Source organism: Malurus melanocephalus, unplaced genomic scaffold (genome assembly GCF_030028575.1).
Source record: "Malurus melanocephalus ecotype Western Australia unplaced genomic scaffold, MMel_1.1 scaffold_301, whole genome shotgun sequence".
NCBI lineage: Eukaryota > Metazoa > Chordata > Aves > Passeriformes > Maluridae > Malurus > Malurus melanocephalus.
Window position 1 is genome coordinate 178,423 of NW_026623533.1, and position 20,287 is coordinate 198,709.

The 20,287-nt window shown below is 35.3% G+C and overlaps 1 protein-coding gene across 1 annotated transcript in view; it reads left to right on the forward strand.

Annotated features, from left to right (window-relative positions):
- Nucleotides 1-20,287, forward strand: part of OTOGL (otogelin like) — an 88,566-nt gene that overhangs the window by 57,651 nt on the left and 10,628 nt on the right. The window contains exons 33-52 of the mRNA XM_057377133.1: nucleotides 1-261; nucleotides 881-998; nucleotides 2,225-2,304; nucleotides 3,201-4,498; nucleotides 4,958-5,986; nucleotides 6,664-6,841; nucleotides 7,752-7,894; nucleotides 9,015-9,038; nucleotides 9,177-9,269; nucleotides 9,915-10,104; nucleotides 12,416-12,630; nucleotides 14,466-14,607; nucleotides 14,952-15,137; nucleotides 15,645-15,857; nucleotides 16,676-16,780; nucleotides 17,084-17,191; nucleotides 17,559-17,660; nucleotides 18,907-19,011; nucleotides 19,100-19,140; nucleotides 20,128-20,191. Coding sequence (XP_057233116.1) covers nucleotides 1-261; nucleotides 881-998; nucleotides 2,225-2,304; nucleotides 3,201-4,498; nucleotides 4,958-5,986; nucleotides 6,664-6,841; nucleotides 7,752-7,894; nucleotides 9,015-9,038; nucleotides 9,177-9,269; nucleotides 9,915-10,104; nucleotides 12,416-12,630; nucleotides 14,466-14,607; nucleotides 14,952-15,137; nucleotides 15,645-15,857; nucleotides 16,676-16,780; nucleotides 17,084-17,191; nucleotides 17,559-17,660; nucleotides 18,907-19,011; nucleotides 19,100-19,140; nucleotides 20,128-20,191 — 4,695 coding nt within the window. The remainder of the gene's footprint in view (nucleotides 262-880; nucleotides 999-2,224; nucleotides 2,305-3,200; nucleotides 4,499-4,957; nucleotides 5,987-6,663; nucleotides 6,842-7,751; nucleotides 7,895-9,014; nucleotides 9,039-9,176; nucleotides 9,270-9,914; nucleotides 10,105-12,415; nucleotides 12,631-14,465; nucleotides 14,608-14,951; nucleotides 15,138-15,644; nucleotides 15,858-16,675; nucleotides 16,781-17,083; nucleotides 17,192-17,558; nucleotides 17,661-18,906; nucleotides 19,012-19,099; nucleotides 19,141-20,127; nucleotides 20,192-20,287) is intronic.

The window sequence follows — 20,287 nt, forward strand, 5'->3', positions numbered from 1 at the left end:
TTGAATCTGCTGAAAGACCGAACTACTTCCTGTATGTACACGACAATGAAACCATTGGCTTGGAGCAGTGGCGGGCAAGTGCCTGCTTTCAGAGACGAGCCACCTTCTTCCACCACCAGGGTCTCTGGAGTCCAGGGCTCAGTGCCTTCGAACTGCACAGTAAAAAAGGCTTTTTCATCATTCTCACCTCATCCAATGTTAAAGCAGAAAAGTACGATAATTCAGAAGAATTCAAACGTTTCAGTAGCTTTAGTATTGAAGGTAAATTTTCCATAATGATCAGGGATAAATATTCTTTTTCTGCTTGTCTTCAGAGCACTTTCTTTCTTTCTTGCCTTTCATCATAAATAGTAAAAATATATCCTATTTTTAGTTACTCTCTTTCTTGGTCTTCCATTCCATCTCAAAATGCTATTATTTTCTATTTTTTTCAGGTATTTATATCCACTTTATCTTTAAACATTTTAATTGGTTTAGTCTTTCAAAATGAAAGTGGCATGTCACAAAATGATGCATATTAATATGTCATTAATAATCTATAGATATCTATTCTTTTAAATGAATTAGTTAATTGTGTTACATCTGCAACCAACAGTACCTTCACTATGTTTAACTGATCTTCTAGGTTTTAAAACAGAGTATATTTTAAAAGTGAGTAGCTGGTTTTATTGTTAAAGCTTGAAATGTCTTTTAGCTTGAACGAATTTAAAATACTTGAAACTGAACAAACTCCCCTATTTGAAAGTTCTGAAGAACTTGTCTACTTGGTTTTAATTTCTTCATTTATCTGAAAATCCCAGTATGTGTTGTAGAAAATGCTCTAAATTTATTGTTTATTGACTATAGAATTAATAAATAATACCCTTTCTTTCCTTCTCAGAACTCAGTGCTTCTGTGCCTTATCGAAGGATGTGTGAATGGCGATACGAATCTTGTGCTAATCCTTGTTTTAAGACATGTAGTGATCCTGAAGGAATAGCATGTAAATTTCTTCCTCTGTAAGTAAAACTAATCTTATATTGCTACTATATATTTTTTGTAGTAAGCATACAGTATGCTTTCTGAAAATTACTGCTTCTACAATATCCATTTATTTTTACTATCCAGATTTCAATAGCACTCTTGTGATAAGGTCTCACAAGTCATATGAAAGCATTTGTAACACACATCTAATTTCTCATGGTGTATATTCCTGTTTACATGCAATCTTTCTACACAAGAATAAGAGGGTTTGTATTTAGCCCAGAGGATTAGCTTCTGATAGTTGTTAAATAGAAAGATATTAAATTAAATGAAGGCTGTCTTCTATGGCTTCATGGTTGCATCCTAAACCAGCATAGCATGATGCTAAAACGACTTCATCGTTCTGGTGTTGATGCAACAGAGATCAAAGACGGTAGGAATATTAAGGGAGAAATACGCCCTCTCCTGTGAGAAGAGGGAACTTTTATACTGGGAGAAGCTCAGTAGCATGAAGAGAGTGATTTCAGAAAGGTGATGTTAGCTTGTGATTTAGTAAATAGATTTCCTGTCTCCATGGTTCTCCCCTGGCCTCTATGAAACCACAGCAAACAAAAAGGAAAAATGCCTAAAAGCTCAAGAGACAATGTGGTGAAAAAGAAAGGATATTTTGAATTTCAGGCTCCCTAGGTATTTGCAATTTATGATTAGTAATGCTTCTAATATGGCTAATTTTCTCTGCTGGCATTCTTAGCTTTTTTCTTATGGGCATACTGGTTAATATGATGATTTTCTTATTGAAAAGTCCTCTCAGAATTTAAAAAAAAACCCATGGAAATATAGTGATTTATCTGCACTCTCCTCTGTTGAAAGGACAGGAGAAAAAGGCTTTGTAGAGTCAGTCTAAATACTTAAAAATCTCAAATGAACATACCTGGGTAGTCTTGTAGAGAAGCTCATCATTCTGTGGACAGCCTTACTGCTTAGGGATCCAAACTTCCAGGTGGCTGTGGAAGCAGAATGGTCAACAAGCTGTCATGTTCATCAGCCCATGCAATCAAACAGTTTAGAAATAGAATTTTGCTGCTCAATAACTTTTTGACGTTGAAATGCCTCAAAAATCTGCTTTCATAATTTCTTTGGAAAGTTCTCAGAACTCTGATAGGTAAGACATTCTAATAGTTTGTTTCAGCAAAGTAAAATAATTTCACATTAACTTATACTTCTAATATGGCTTTAGAGCTGACTATGCATTATTTTAAAGGGTTGAAGGATGCATGCCATACTGTCCCAAAAACATGATCCTTGATGAGGTCACACTTAGATGTGTTTATCCAGAAGACTGTAAGTATTCTTTTTTTATATCTATCTACTCTAAAAAATTACTCTAGAGAATCCCGGAAGGGATTAATCAAATGTGCATTTTTAAAACTTAAATTCTTGATCAGAACATCTTTCTGTTGAAGATTGTCTCTCTGAGACTTCATTCCCAGTCACCCAAAATACAACTTCTGCATTCAAAGAAGCTATCTTTTAAGTTGAATTCTCTTGTATCTCTAATAGTGAGTAATAAATAACCAATTGAGATTATTTTATACTCAGAGCAACTGTATTTGACAGTATAATCCTAGTATAGTACACATCTATAAGGGAAAGATCCCAAAGGAAAGAACTGCTGCTGTGACAAAAAATTCAGTCTTTTCAGATGATGACACACCACTAACAAATTCAACTCATCTATTTAATAACTTCTGGTGATAAAGATACCACATTATTTGCTTATTTTGGGGGATAAAGTTTCATTTTAACATTAAAATGCCATTTTAATATTATGTTATTTTACAAATTTTCAATTAATTACATTATGCTTGGTATTTGCTAGCACTAAGTTATCTTTTATCTTGTCTAGTATACTATCTTCCAATGATGTAATGTATGTATTCCAAATATTTTAATATTTTGGATTCACTGAATTTTCTATAGAATTGCCTTGTTGCTTCAAAACTACTCTGCAAAATCAAGTTTTTTTGCAAATAATAAGAAATTAACTACTTCATTTGCAGAGAAAATTAGAAAATATTTTGAGTCAGCTGAGTTCCTCAAAGTCATCAGACAACCTGGAACCATGGGCAAGATCTGATTTGCTAATATATAAATGGGGTTTGAGTAGAGAGAGATTTGCTATTTTTCTTTACTAATAATCCATAAAAGACAGTTAAACACACATTTTTTCCTTTTAGGCATACCTATGGCACCTACTGAATCAGAAATTGGACTGAAACCTTCACTGTTTGTCTCTCACATGGATGCTACCCTGGAGAGATTTCCTCAGACAACTCCTTTATTTGTTGCTTCAGGGAATGAGTCAACTCACATTGGTGTGACAGACAAAATAACCATGAATGCAAACACAACTTCAAGAGGAATGGATGTGTCAGCACAGTCCATTACAGACTTTTATTCATTGGAAACATCTAATGCAGCCACCTATTCAACATTTTCATTACCAAGTACAGTGGAGCCTTCTGATGTACTACACAGCACAGCCAGCCCTACTGTCCTTTCCAAACTCATCTCTTCAACAAATTTTCCAATTCTTCTTCAAGCCTCAGCAGTCACATCACATATAACTTTACCCATTACAGTAGCAACTCCAACAACTCTGTTCAGTGCAAATCCTATTCCAACACATTCTGCATTATTAACACCCACTTCTCTAGTGGTAGTTCCATTTTCACTTAAAATATCAACCACTCAGCTAGGAGCAGTTCACCCTTCCTTAGCGCTAACAAGTTTAACCTCCAAGACATCTTTTGTCACTTCTGAGCTGCCTGCAGGGATTGGGAAGAGTCAAAGTCCTTCAATAAGTCATTCCAAGGGAGCATACTCCRAAGTGTCTTTGTCAGGTTTGCTGGCTGATAGAGCAACTTTCACAAGACTTTCTTCACAAGACCCTGTATTTCTTCTAGGTCCACAATTGACACTAAGCACATCTGCTTCTCCTAGATCTAGTTTGTCCATTAGAACTAGGTCTGCCATTGGTCAAACTGCAGTTTACCCGACACCCATTTCTGCACTGACTTCAACTGTTCCTCAGATTCGTATGATCGCTAGATTTTCTAGCTCTGAGACAAGTTTTCCTCAATTAATCACAGTCTCTTATTTTAAAACAGCAAAGCCCTTGTCTAAAACTTCTCTGATATCATTAGATGCAGCTTCTTCAGTTAATTTTTCTCCAAAGCCATTTTCATCTTCAGTGAAAATTTCAACGACTGTTCCCAGGCAGACATCTCCATTAAAAAAGGGCAGTATTTCTGCTGCTCTGCCAACAATGACTGTATCTTCACCTCAAGTTGTTTCTCAAGTCACTAAAAACACTTCTGCAACATGCACAGTATCTACACCAGTGCATTCTCTGTTTACCTCCTTGAAGCCCAAATCTGTGGCAGATGCCACCATTGCCTCCAAAAGTCTTTATAAATTTCCTTCTGCTGCTTCCAATCCTCTGGTCAATTCAACAGTCTTTGATATATCTGTAGTAAGTAAAGCCTCAACAGAAAATAAGTATATAATGCACACTGATTCCTTTTCATTGTCATCCGTTTCTAAAAAGCCAATGAAATCCATTATGTCTACAGTCTTCCCTCTCAGGATACTGGTATTACCTCTAAATGCTACATTAGTAACTGCTTCATAACTTATAGAGTACCCAAAAAGTTCAGATAGAGAATTGAAAACTGACTATTTGGCTCAAAGTTCAGGTACTTTCATTCCTAAAAATCCTTCTTTTACAAGGTCATGGTCTCTATTTACAACCTTGTTATCAACATCAGTACCATCTTATGTGACATCTCAGACTAAAAGTTCTTCATTGATTCCCATGGTCAGTAGCACATCATCCCTAACACAAAATATTACTGCTACCCAAGCATCAATTTCATCTCTAGATATGCAAAAAACTTCAAAACTTCTAGTCATAGACGTTGCAACTTCATAGGTGGATTTTACTAAATTCACTTTAAAAACTGGTCTCTCTACCAGCCTTTCAGCAGCACTAAAACCATCCTCTTTACTAATACCTACAGCTTCTGAAGTCACTTTAGAAAGCCAGGCCTCTATGCTTCCACCTCCTCCTAAGAGTACTCATATCTCTAATGTTTCTCTAGGAAAACAGAGTTCTTCGATAAGTTCTTCAGAAGAAGATGGAACATTCTCAGCCGTATCAGCTGGAATCATCACTCCATCCACTACACCAATGATCATGAACACAACAGTGAATGCTACATCCTCAAAAGCACCTTATATTTTTGCAAAAATTCTGCCTATTTCTTCAGCCAGTTTATTAGTTACTTCAGGCACTACCCTAGGCTCTAGGATTACTACAAAAACCACTGATTCTTTTGTTGTCAATTTGGATTTTTATATGGCTTCAGCTTCAGTTCCTACCACCATAAAAACACACAAATCTTTATTTACAACTGCAGTAACTCAGGCTTCACAGAGCACTAGAGAAACTCCAAAAATTAAAATCATGAAAACAACTGGTACTACAAGTCCATTATCACAGAAGAAGAGTACCTCATACATAGCATCAGAAGTTAAATACACAACTTCATTTGAAAAAACTGTGGATATTTCAGAAGGTGGTCAGACTTCTCATGAGCAAAGAAATGCTACCAAGACAAAGACAACCACAACTGACAAATCTTCCCAACCTTATTTGCCAGTAACTGCAGTTGAGAGTTTGCGTTTTTCAAAAAATACAACCCCAGTCAAAAATATCTCTATTTCTGGAGTCCAGGGGGTGACAACATCAGATAGGTCCAAAATCCCATCACAGAAACCCATTACACCTTATTTTAGTGTAACAAAGGCCATAGAGCCGCAAACCAGAAGTGTAATAGATTTGTCTCATTCTAGTGGTAGAATGGCTCTGCCTTCCTTTTCAGAAACGACAGCTGTAGCTGACAAGGCTTACTTTGGCACCATGATGCATACACTGATGTCTACATCTTCTGAGTGTGTGGTATGATCAGTTTTATTTGCACCTACGTGTTAAAATATATATTAATTTTCAGTCTGTCCTGTAATGCTACATATGTTTTACCAGAGATTTAAAATAGTTCCTATTTTCTATTTAATTTGCTTGTTTAAAAATACTTAGTTATTCTTAGAGGATAGTTTTATTGCTGCTGTTACACTGCCCTGGTATATTCTGAAACTTGGATCTATTACTCTGAAGAAAAAAATTACTTTGAAGCTATGTGATTGCTCTAGATGGCTAAATATATTTCTGAGGTAGAAAAAGCCATAATCCTTGGGATTTTGGTGTTTGTGCATAGTCTCACCCTGTATTTCCTTTTTGAACTTGTCTCTTTGTCATAYGGTTAAGAATTATGGGAATGCATGATTTTGTGGTTCTTAAAACGCTTCAGATTATTAATGATCCTAACATCTAGCCTCAATGCGTAATGCTTTAAACAGGGTATTCCACCAAAGGGAAGGGCGTGGGTGAATGGACATGCATTGTTATCACTGGTCACAAACACACAAATGCAAACCATTCCAGAATAACTGATGAGGGGCAGGTAGATGGGCTGATTCTCTCTCAGGGAGATGGACAAGTAATCACTTGGACTTCATAAGGCAAATGACCTGAAAGTCGAGTCTGGGTTTTTTTTTGTTTCTTTTTTTATGTGACAGCCAAGATACCTCGAACCTGTCGACAAATGTAGCCAGTATGTGTGTGTTAATATGGGTTGGATGTTGTACAATCTTTCAAGGAACTGCCCTAAGGATGTGCAGAAGCCAGACTGTGGTTTTCGAGGAATGCCAGTTCAAGTCAACACTGATAGCTGTTGTCCAGAATGGGAATGTCCCTGTAAGTCACTGTTTTATTTTTAGATAAAACATGGAGCCTTGATTTATAATTTTCAAGTAGTGAATGAAAGATTTATTACAATGGAAATATGAGGTTAAATATTGGAATGACTTAAAAAGAGCTATTCATCAGCAAAGCACAATGAAATATACTGAATGTTTTGATACCTTTGAATCAACATTCAGGAAAATATTTTTTTTAATGAAAATATTGAAATGACATCTCCAGCATGAACATCAATATTTTTTGGCTTAGAGTTTTCAGAATTTCTATCAGTAGAAATGTTAGGATTTCAACATTCCATGAAGAAAAATAAGTTAAATACTAGCTTTTCTGGAAGACAGAGCCCCAATGTTTCATTTAGCTCTGATTGCAGTTTTTATTCATTATTATAAACTGCTGAAACTGGTGGATGAGTGTCTGCCAAGGGATCAAAAAGGCTAAAGAGAAGTAATATTTAAATCCATGCAGCATTAATGAAACCGATATTGCACTTTACGCTTGTTTTAAGATAAGACAGATAAATCCTTTGCAGTATCTAGAAAAAACCTTATGTTTTTATGTGTATATTTTATCTCACACTTTACAGATTCATTGACCTTGCCGGTGAAACACTGACTTTGGTGAAAATTTCACCAAAATTTTCACAATTGTGAAAATGTTTACCAAATGTAAACATTCTCCCCTACACTGGGCACACAGAAGCAGGTTAAATTATTTCCACTGAGTGACCTACACATTTCTGCTTATGGCTCAATATGTTATCTGCAGAACATGGTCGTCTACCCATCCATCTGTCTATCTATCTGTGAATGTAAATGCAAAAGCAGATCTGTTAGAACTGAAAGTTTTTAGAAATGCCCTGTATTCAGTTTTGTGGTAACCTCATTAAATGACAGTTCTTTTTTAGGTCAGTGTTCTGTACTGTCTGAACTGAGTGTCATTACGTTTGATGGAAACAACGTAGCCCTCTGTAATATGGCTTCCTATGTTTTAGTCAAGTTACCAGGAGAAATTATTGTTGCTCATATTGAAAAATGTCCCACTAATCAGGTAAGGTTCTTGCACTTCTGTAATAATTATAATTGTTTCTTAAACTTTTGTGTTATAGTTTTGAAATTCTGCAAAAATGTGTCAATTCAAACTTATATATAAAAGTATATATATATATACTATATATATAGTATATATATAAAAGTATATATATATTATATATATATATTCAATAAAAAATGCCAAGCTATTTAATTTTCAAGAGGCATGCTTAATAATACTGTCTAGAGGAAGGAATTTTATCCTGAGTTAAACAGTAATTGTTATGTTAAAGGAAATTCAAATGTAGGTTCCTTTTAAATTATCAGAGGTGATATAATTTCTGAATATGCATGTCTTCTTTCAGGCTCTCCACACAGAAGTGTTCTTGTAACCTCTAATTTATACTTTCCAATATGGTCAAAATAATAAAACCTTTTTAATAGTCACAAAATATATTTTGCCATTATTTTAGGAAAGTGTTAATGACTATATGATGTGTTGTTCTTTGTAGTGAGCTAACTCAGCATTGTCTACAGAGGGGATACAACTTCTTTTAAGATTGCCAGTTTAGGTCAATGCAGTCTCATCCTTGGAGTCTGTACATGCATTTCCTTCTCATTTCCCTAATTTATGCAGCCCTTGAACAAATGGATTGAGTTTCCATCTTCAGTTTGTAGATACACCAGTCAGTGATGAAGGGCTTCAACAGGCTTCTTTCCTTCCCATCCCTCTTATTTACTCTCACTGGCCAACTATACACTTGAACTCTAAGACTGTTTAGGGCCACAGTCTTGCATTGTTCTAGGTGTTTTCTATTAAATTGCTCTCTTCACTGTTTCCTGATTGCAGTCTGGAGGTGGGAATGCAGAACACATACACAGACAAGCTTTAAATTGTCTGTATTTTTAGTCTTTAAAAAATATTTTTGGAAAGGCCTTTCAGCATATGCACTGAATTACCTGGAAAGTGTGTATTTTTATTATTTATAAGGAATATATTAGATTAGTTTAATTATGTAGCTGATTGTAAAAGAACTTGAAGGACAATGAAAATAGTTACTTATTTTTGCTAAATAAACTTATTTATTGGTAAATAAAAATGCTGCATTAAAAATTAATTTATTTTTAATGTTTTTCAGAGTGCAAATTCAATCAGAAAACTAGTAAGTGCTTGTTTATTTTGCTATTTATAAAATACAGAAATATTAAAAAAATTAATTAATATAAAGAAATTCCAATAGTGCTGGCACAGAATTAGAAAAACAATAGTAACTGAGCCTGTTTGTCGCTTTTCTTTCAAGGTGCCACCTGCAAACACGTCAGGGCTTTGTTTTAAGAAATTAAATGTCACAACACGCACAAGTCAAATACTTATCAATCGTTTAGCAAGAAAAGTAAGTATATATCAACTGTGTGCATACTCTTAGAAATAGCTGGAGAGTGATTCTGTTGTAGAATGTGATAAATCAGTATTAAAATAAAATACTACAAGATTAGGATTACTTTTGCAGTTCAGGTTCCCAGTAATTCAAGGTATGCTAGAAGCAAAACAGTATCTGTTTCTGATACCATGTTTCATTTAAATGAATTTAAATGAATTTCCAATTCCATTTCAATTTCCAAAATGACACTTTAAAGTTCTTTTGAGATTTCAATAAAGGTGCAAAAGCAGGTTTATACTGCTGGAGACTACTTCCAGAAACCCTAGAAATATAGAAATGGTAAATACTTAGGTTGCTTTTCCTGCTAGTCAATAATGAGAGATGACTTTGAATAATTGGAATGAGGTTTTATCATACAGTATGTGATAAATAAGATTTATTCTTTCTTTAATTAGTAGTTTGTTTTTTTTTTTCTCATGCCTGTTTCATTTCCAGTTTTTGGAAGTGGCACTGATGGGAAGCTCTTTAATTAAGTACTGTGACTGTTATATGTGGCAGAGGCTGTGAAAAAATATCTTCGGTTATAAAACAGAAATACATATAAAATACATATTTGCAATCTGGCTTTGTATCTAAAATGTGATTGGTTTATTTTAGGTAGTCGTGGATTCTGTGATTCAGCTATTACCATTTGCAAAAGAGGGGCTGAGTATTCAGGATACTGGTGCAATATATGTCGTTAATACCCCAGCTGGTGTTAGCATCAAGTGGGCTCATGTTACAGGCATCATAGATATACAGTATGGATTACACTCCAACACTTCGAGGGAGACAGAAGGACTTTGTGGTGAGCCAATAGTGGCAATTTTTTTCTCATTCAATAACTTTCCAATTGAAATTTGCAACTCCCTTTTGTGTCTGTGGCCAGCTGTCCCTATAGCTCACTTTGTGACCCTCCTTAGCTGTGCTGACAATCCTATGTGAGGGCTTGTGAAATAGTGTTGATTAATAATGATAAATTAATCATTCTGCTTGAAAGCACTGCAGGCTAATAAAATACTTCGCAGAACAAGAGTGATCAGTACATTCTATCTAAATAACTTAAAAAAATACTTCTTTTAATAATTTCTGCCTGTTTTAAGAGTATTGTTGAAGTCACGTAAAGAAAAGAAAATTTTTAGTGAAGAGGTGGCTGCTAAAGAAGTTCAGGTAGTGACAGTATATTTCAGTGATTATGGAGAAAAAAATAACTCTGATGTTAGCAGTGGCAGCTTATTGCTGTGAAAATACTGACAGAAGTTGTATTTTGGGAAGGGTCCAAGTCTCCTGAGGACAGCGAATTTAGAATCTGAATTTAGACCTCTTGAGGTTTAGCCTAGTGTCCAAAACTATGCTGAGGTATCACAGTCTTGAATTACAATGACAGTAAATTTAGAATATTTCAGGCTTCCCTAAAGCCTCTTAATAACTCTGCCAGTATGGAAAATATGGAAAAGTGTAATCGGGTAATTCAAAATTACTTTAATTTTTTAATAAATGTTCATTTTTCTGGCAGTTTGTAATTTTACATAGTCTACCCCGTACTGAAAAGGAAAATGAACTTTTTTATAATCATTAAAACCGCTTTAGTTTTAAAAGCAAACAAAGCAATTCAGATACCTTTTAAGTATAAATATAGACAAATCAAGTCTTTAAAATCAATGGCTATATTCTACTTGAACAAAAGGAAAGTTCTCCTAGCACTAGTGAGAGAAGGTAAATGCTGGCTGGCCCTGCATCTTTCCCCAGTATCATGCTATCTTGTCTATGCATGCTGAAAGAGTGGGATGAGGTCAAATGTAGGAAGAATTACAGAATAGTTCCTCCTTGTATCATGAAAAGATAAAAAGAGGAAGACTATGCAGGCAATTCCAAACTTAGCTTAAAATGTTGCGCTACCTGTTATTTTGCGGTATGCCTGAAGCCTTCTTTAGTTCTTCTTTCCCGTTCTCTTGTCTGGGAATCTCCAATCCACTTCCTCTCATACTAGAAAAAATCATAGGACTATGTGGTAAATGGGCTTTGTTTTTAACTGTACTGATTCTGTAATTCTGTAGCATGGCCTTACAAATTCTAATTTCAGCAGTTTGTGATCTGCAGCAAGAGGCAGAAGAGTTAAGAATACTGGAAAGTGGTGCTACTGTCAAATGCTTCTTATTTAAATGCCATCCTCTCTATTTCTCCATATAGGATGGCATTTAAATAAGCCAGAAATAAGAAATACAGCGGAAGGCATTTAAATACAGAGGATTCTTTAAGCTGTCTAAAAGAGTATCATCCTGTCACACCAAGCCAGTCTAGTTCTAACAAAGGACCCCGGAGAGCATTAGACTGCAGGGCTGAAAACACGAAGGAAAGGGCTTAGGCAATGGTTAATAGTGCAGAAGTGAAAACAAGATAGAGGAACTTTGCCTGATCAGTTCCTGAAATGTAAAACACCAGTATGAAGTTTAAAGTTTTGAAATTAGTCACTTTCTATGTGCTTATAGAGATCATATATTTTAATTGATGAATCAACAAAATACACACAATAATGAATTCAGGTAGACAATGAGTGTCAGTGGTCTGGGAAGGTTGTTTTATACAGTGGTTTTGTAATAATAAATTGAGAAAGAACAATATTTTCTCCAGGCAAAGCAATTTGTTCATCAAAAGATTCCTTTCATAACTTCTTGCATTTAGAATGTTCAATTAAATTTCAATAATGTCCAATCATCTGTGACAAGCAGTTAATTTGGAAACCATTCATTACTCCCAAGGAGCTGACTGCCTTTCAGTAGAATGAGATCAGAACTAGTGCCATGTCAGTGAATTAGCTTCACTCAACAGCACATTTTGGTAGCAGTTTCTGTGAAAAGTTAATTGTTGTGAAAGGTATAATGAGCTATGTTTTATGATCTGCTTGTTTTACTGAGCTATTGAGCTGAGAACTAAAAACACAAGCAGGAAGCTGGAGCTACATTGGACATAGAGCTGCTTTAATTTGGGAACTCAGGTGACTAAGTTGCACAGGTCAGCCTGATGCAGTGTTGTTCATAATTTATCAAGTGCTCTTTCTTTCCCAAATGAAGGCATGTGGCATGTTTGTTTGTGCTTTGAATATGATGCTCTGTCTCCAGGGGTGTGTAATGGAGATCCTAGTGATGACCTGAAAATGCAAAACATGACCATAATTACAAATATGGAGGAAATTGAAATGTTCATTAAGAGTTGGGAAATTGAGAAATCACTTGATGTAACAACCAGGAGGCCTGTAAGAGACTGTACTGAAGATAACTGCACATACTGTATGGAACTGTTAAATAGAGACATTTTCATCCCTTGTCACAACAAAGTGAGTACAAAGAACAGAAAAATTATAGAAGCAAATAAAAGTAGTATAATTAAGAAAAGAGTGACCTTTTTACTATTTTGCTTATTTTTATGACTTGACAGTGGAAGGGTATCTTTACCACTGTCATACCCCTGGTGTCATACCCCTGTCATGTTGGCTTTAATACTTCTGTTGTGTTGTTGTGCTGTCCATAGTAAACACACATCTGTATTGATCCCTGTGCTACTATACTGTTTTTTAAAAATTATTTAATAGGCAATTCTCAAAGGAGAGACACCAGATATCAGGTCAAGATAACACATTCATTCCAGAGATGTTTTTAAAATTAAATTCTAGACATGGATCACTAGAACAGAAAGCCTCATGCTTCTGCACACAACAGCGACTCATAGTCTGAGGCTTTTCCAACTAAAGAAATTCCAGTTAAACAAATTTTGACATAGTCGCTATTATGTTGACAATTTTGTAGCTTTTCTTACAGAAACCATTATAATTTGTTTTTACAAACTGTACTTTCTAATGGGGATATAGTTGTAGCATGCAGACTGTCACTAGAGTTGGTTAATTACCGGAACAGAAAATGAGGAAGCCCCAAATCTCTGAAGTCTGACTGACTTTCCCCACTTCATTCAAAATAAAAGGGATTAATTGCTCAAATGGCCCTTTCTTTCTGAGAGATAGATGTGTTCAGATTCCTGATTCACTTCTTCTTGTTTTGCCTTTCCACCCTTGGTTTTCATTGTTTTACACTTTGGTTTTCATCACAAATTCTGTTAAAAATATTGCAGGCAGCTGAGCCCCTACTTTCTAATTCTTGAGACCTCTCCTCACTTTCCTGAGCTAGAAAAAAGTGCAGGGAGTTCTTCTAAAAGGAAGAAACTAAAGTGTTTTTTTAAATATGTTAAAAAAAAAAAAGAAAAAGAAAAAGGTATTTGCCACAGAAACTTAGTGGGAAGGAGCAGTTGTAAGCAGTTTGGAACCAAGAAGGTTCCAAAAGAGTAGCACCAGTGAGTAGTAGGATGCTTTGCATAATTGTTTTGACATATTTTATAATAATGTAAGGCAATCTGATGAGTCAGAATTTCTACTGCATATGTGTTTCCAGGGGAACATTTAGTGCATATTTTCCTGGTTTATAGCAGAAACTGGCATACCATCAAATTTTTCAAGCCTTTGAAAAGCCATTATGTAAATTTTTTTTTTCATATGCATGATGGTGGCAGAGCCAGAGGGGATGGAGTGTGTTGTGCACTCGCTTGCATGAATCAGTGGGTCAAGGATGGGTAACAGCCATCAGTGTAATGAACTTCATGGCAGAAGTGAGACACTGCTTGAAGAGTTGCTGAAATGACAGGGAGAACAGGGCTGTAACACAAGTGAACAGGCAGAAGAAATAAAATATTGATTTTATATCTTGTTACAAAATAATGTGAACAAATCCAACAGAAATAAGTTTGCACCACCTGCATTTAGACTCAGTAACATAGTCTGTCAGGTCCAACAGACACAGAAACAGAGTAATGAGTAATTAATACACAGCAGGATTGTATGGAAGCAATGTTTAGCAATGTTTAGCTGCGACTGTTCACTTTTAGTTGACAGGGCTATACTGAAATCTCATTAGGGCTACATTCTGTGTCTACTGATGAACATAGAAAATTCTGGCAGTTTAAATTTTGCAGAATGAGTGTTCTGACAAAAAAAGACATTTTTTAATGTAGACACTGCAAGCAATTTTTCCCCCTTGTGGCTGTATTATTTCTCTTAATTACTGATTTATTTTAATTACAGGAAATCCTTATATTTGTTAATTCCCAATTGCAATTTGTTCCTAGGTGTCACCACAGGAATTTTGTGAGAAGATGTGGATCAACAGTACCTTTTTTTGGAATTATGAGTGTGATGCACTTTCTGCATATGTGGCTTTGTGCAATAAGCACAACATCTGCATTAAATGGAGGACACCTGATTACTGTTGTAAGCAGATAGCCGTATTCTGTACTTCTATATGGCTTTAGTGATGAGGTTTTATTAGTGATGAAGTGTTTTGTGATAAGTTAAAAATATATTTTTCTATTATTCTTGTAAGTAATGACTCATTTTATCACAGCATTGGTAAATCAGGGTACAAGTTCTTGAGATGTATTCTTTTAGTCATGAAATGAGTTTTAATCTTCGTTGAATTAGCTGCTTACCTAAAGTACTGTTAAAAGTATAAATGCATGCTTTCTGTGATAACTCACTTGTTCTTACTATCTTTTTATCCAACGAAATGCTGAAAGAATACAGTAGCAGTCAAAGTCCTTTTGCATTCTTTGCAGCACTGAGTTGCCCTGAGGGCAAGGAATATCAGCCTTGTGTGCAACCTTGTGAAGCCAAGACATGCTTGAATAAGTGGTTCTATGAAGATTCTCCCTGTTCCTATTTAAGAGAAGACTGTGTGTGCAAAAATGGCACCATTCTGCATAGAACAGAGTCTGACCTCTGCATACCAGAAGAAAAATGTAGTAAGTACAGTAGAACAGAGTAGTTTTGCAGTTATGATGATATTAACTAGAGTTATATGAACAGTTCATGGTAAGAGGTGAGTTTAAGTACTCTGTCAGTCCTCAGTAACTGTGAATCTGGTAGAGGTCTCTTCAACAGAGCCTCCCTTTTTCTCAACTGCTTTTATAGCAGTTTGTGCTTTCAGTTAACATGGCTTTAAGACCCGGTGCTGATATACCTCTCTTAGTGAAAATGATGGTCATTCCATAGCTCCCAGGTTTTCCTTCCTTGAGAACTTAGGAAGGAATAGCATGGGCAAGTTCTGCCTCTTGTCCTCACCCATTTTCACCCATAGTGAAGCATTTGTTCCTTTGGGGCTTTTAATATTATCATCCTTTCTTGGATTCTTTTATCATAATGCTCCATATCCATATTATTTTACGCAAAATTTTATGCAAGTCATAGTTTCTTGCAGGGAATGGGAGCTGTCTGCTTGTTAAGGGATATGATGCTCCTTTCCCTTCCAGCATGTACAGATAATAAAGGACAGCCCCGCTCAGCTGGGGAGATCTGGAATGGGTCCATGAGAGGCTGCTGCATGTACAGGTGTTTAGAAAATGGAAACATTGTTGCAGTAGAACCTGAATGCAATGAGGATCCATCACCAGTCTGTGAAAGAGAAGGGGAAGTTCTCCTGCATGTCATTGAAGAGAGAGCTTGCTGTCCCAAGAAARTTTGTGGTATGTACCACACTTGTTTTCAGTAACAGAAACATAAAATAAGTGCTTGACATTCACTGGCAGCTGACAAACCTTTGATTCAAGGTAACATTTTTTAGAATTAATTTTCAGGTTGGGCCAGCAATTCAGGCTTCTTTTCTTTGTGAGAACTACTCACTGATGTATTTTTTTCTTAGAAGTCCACCAGTTAAACAAAACTTCTGTTGAAAATTATGCTTTAAGCTCTTGCATAGAAATTAATAATAAATTGACTATTCAATGACAGAAGTACCTTGGCATTTGGGGAAGTCATCAGAGATTGCTTGCTTTTCTTCCTAGAGTGTGATGAGCAGCATTCTCTGATCCTTCTGTTTCCCAGAAGCTGTTTTTTGGAATCTGATCACTGAATACTAATATTCTGTCTAGCCCTGGTTGTTCAGAAAAAGAATAATCTTACTCCTAAAACATTAAGCAAACAATATTCATTTCTTCATAATGTCTTAAAGGAAAATGATAACATATGGTCCAGCTGATATGATGCTTTTCCTCATTAGATGCAACCAATGGTGTGTTGTCAATTTGCTCAAGGAATATCAGTGAGACATTATAGCTGGCTTCATGGATAGGAAGCAGAGCAAGTAAATACTTGTATTTAAGAGGGATATAACTGCTTCCTTGGATTAAGCTCAAAGGTCTACATGATGGTATGGATTGAACTTTAAGCTGACTTGGACTGCTCTTGTTTTGTGGATCTCTGTACTAGATTATATAAATAACTTATAGGACTTACGCTTGTATCTGTTTAAAGAAATCAAAATTGATTGTTTTTTATCCCACAGAGTGTAACATGTCATCATGTCATGCCGTTATTCCAACATGCCAACCCAATGAAAAATTAGTGGTAGGCTACCATCCCCTGTCCTGCTGTCCACAGTACCGATGTGGTAAGGGAAATACAAAACCACAGTTAGTGGAGAGTTTTCCATACTTGTATTACATGTTGGAAAAAAATTTGCATTACAAGTTTGATTGTTAACAGAATGGGACACTGTAAATAGCACCAGTCACTGATATATGTTTTTTTAAACATTCTCCAACTTTTTTTTGTGTTTGTGTTTTTGTATTCTGATTTGCAGTCAATTTGGGATATTTTATGTTACTTAGTATATGAAGAATATATTTTCTTTGTCTTTTTAGTATTGTTTCAGTGACTCCTTTTAAAATGGTGTTTGTTTCACATCCTACAGAATGCGATCCTTCTGTTTGTTTTAATGCCTCCCAGCCAGACTGCAGAGAAGATCAATTTATTGTTGAAGCAAAACAGGAAGATCCCTGTTGCTTCTCTCGTCTCTGTGGTAAGAAGCCTCTAATGTTTTTATGGAGAGCTAAGGAATAGTCAAGTATTTACAAAAACAGACTACAATTCTAGACCAAATGACTTGAGTCAGAAATTCTTGGAGAGGTCAGTAAAATTTCACACGTATCTGGTGGACTGGAGCATAATTATGCTTGGGTTTGGGGATCTTTTCTATCCAACATAATTTTGAACCTTGTATTTGAACTTTGTTTAGTTTTTATAGCCATAAAATCCATAAAAATTCTATTGTCTGAGCATCAAACACAATATTGCTTTTTATATAGTCTATTAAATAGAATTCACATACGCTAACACTTTAGTATTTAAAACTTTGTAAACGGCTGATTTTTTTTTTTTTTATTTAGTTTGTGAATCCTGTATTGAGCCTGTTCCCTTGTGTAATGAAGGGGAAATTCTCACTGTGGACCTTAATACCATACACTACTGTTGTCCTCATTATTACTGCGGTGAGTGTAACTGTTGGGAGTTCAGTGTGCTCCCAAGTTCAGTAAAAATGACAAACTCTGTGTGTGTGTGTGTTTTGTGCATGTGTGTTTATTTGTTTAGATTCAGCATTTAGGGTGGGCTTCAGATATAGGCTAAGAGTTCCAAATGAGGGTGTCTTCAGCTGAGGAAGATTCAAGTTCTTGCTATGCTCAGTGGTGGTTTAATGAACCCAGACAGTGGTCTGGAGAGGTTATTTACTTCACCAGATAGAGAATGGTTATTTTCACAGTGGTCTAAATACTGGTATATTGATGGCACTAAATCGCATCCTTGGAGTATAAATATACAATTTTTCATATATTAAAACACATTTAATAAGGCTTCCATGTTGCTTTTTTTTCTCTGTTGTACCATTCACTAATATTTAGGCAGTTTCTTTGAACTTTGAGCTCTTAGGGAAAGGAGTAGACCAAGGGTTCCAAATACTGGTGGATTGACTGCTATTCAATCAATGAGCAGGCAGAAGAAAATATTTGCAGTGTAACTTGGTCTTTTTCATAGCCTCATAAAACACATAAATTGTGCTAAACATTTTAAAGTAACGTCTACAAGTATAACTGCTTAACTTTTGTCCTGTTGCAGACTTTCAGCGTAATTTCAAATAACTGACTTCCACTGTGTTTGGAGTTTAGTAGTTTTTACTTCATTTGCTTCTGTATTTTGGTCCTTTCCTTTTCCTAGCACTTTCCCCCAGGCGTATTTTCTGCAAAGACCCTTGCATTGTTTTTTGCCATATTCTGACAGGTAGAAAGTTAAATCTTAGTCTGTGGTCTTCTTTCATGGTCCCAGTAAGCCAATTCTGATAAGGGAGGCAGTATTTTCTTATTAGTGCCATCCCTGGAGGGCAGTTACTCCCTGTTATCTTACAGAAATGCACTTTACAGCACATTTCTAGCCCATGTTTTCCAAAGATTATGATTTTAGTTGTCTTTGGTACTGGTTATAATATTGAGTAACTCTGAAGTGGGAAGAATATTAAATGATTCCTGTTTGATATTTTCTGAAAATTTAAACATATTTCAAGACAACTAAAATCACTTCTGAAAATATTTTTTCTCATTCCAAGTATAAGTCAGATGCYTAAGAAGCATAATAACATTTATATAAAATAATGTTCTTTTAAAAATAGTTTTTCAAAAGTAACATATATTGCAAAATCTGATGGAAAGTTGTGTAAATTCTCATATGTATTTTCCCCTCATTTAGTTTGTGATGAAAATCTTTGTTCTGCACCTCCTGTGATTTGCACAGATGACATGACACCTGTGAAGGAAAAAATTCTTGGGCAATGTTGTCCAGAATGGCACTGCGGTAATTGTTGCTTTATTCATTAGTCACAGCTGTTAACCAAAGCTAACAGTTAGCTAACTGATTAACACAGTTTTCTTCATCTCCTCAGAATGTAGTTGTGAAAATGCTACTATACTGACCTGTAAATTGGTAAGTGCTATCTTTTAAATATTGCTATTAATGGTGTTCAACTGTCATACTCCTCCCTTTACACTCCTTGTTTCACACAGTTGTAAAGAGTGAGCAGGGACAGGGTGGGACTGCCCCCCAGTCCCAGCTCAAGCATGTCATTCCGAGTGTCTGCATGGTGTTGTCAACTATTCCTTGGAGAAATTTCTATTTCTATAAAATTAATAGAAATTACAACTTTCTATGTTGTAAGATGTCCAAAGAAAGAAAGGAACTGCAATATTGTCCTATTCATTGTTGACATGGAATAATATGCTGGTAAGGCTTTCAACATAAATAATTCCCATTTWAAAAAATAATTAATGAGGTATGAGCATTATGATTATGTGTATCATCTGAGGAAATGTATTATTTTGTTAGTCATTTATGCTTTTGATTAAAATGATTTAACATTATTGAATTTAGCTGATAAGAGAATTCATAAATATTTTGCTCCTCATGATGTTTGTCATGATAGAGACTGTGATCTGGAATATAACTATGACTGAATGTTCAAACTCCCATTAATGCAACAATGACCATATTTTCCTTATCCAATGCCATATAGTTCCTTATATGAAGACTGCATAATGTAAAGTCTGTTAAGGAGTTTGAGATTGGAATAGCTTTCACCTATCTTTTGGAAGAAAATTCTTAGGAGGCGATCTTCCTGCTATTGTGTTTATTGTTCAGATAACTTTGTATCTCAGGAAAAAATTCTGATTATTGACTCTGCTGCTCTCTGCACCCCTACCAAAAATGAAGTGATGTTTTCTGTTTAAAGAGATAAATACATTGAATAAATCTGAATGTGCTATTGTTTCTTGAATACATAGCAATTTTTCTCTTTTATGAAGCCACAGGTGGAAGTGATAAAAGTAATATTTTACATTTTTAGACAAAAATTGTCTGTGTAACACTACATTTAATTGTGCATGACTTTGCAAGCTTTTATCTTTTTACACTCAGGGAGAAGTTAAAAAAATAGATAGCAGTGTTTCCAGTGCTTGTGGATGCACTCACTACATTTGTGGTAACTTTCTCATATTCCTTATTGCTGTGTTTTAGTTTTTAGCAAAAAGGCCATGCAAAGAAAGCAGAAATGGTAAATGCTTCTCAAATGTGAATG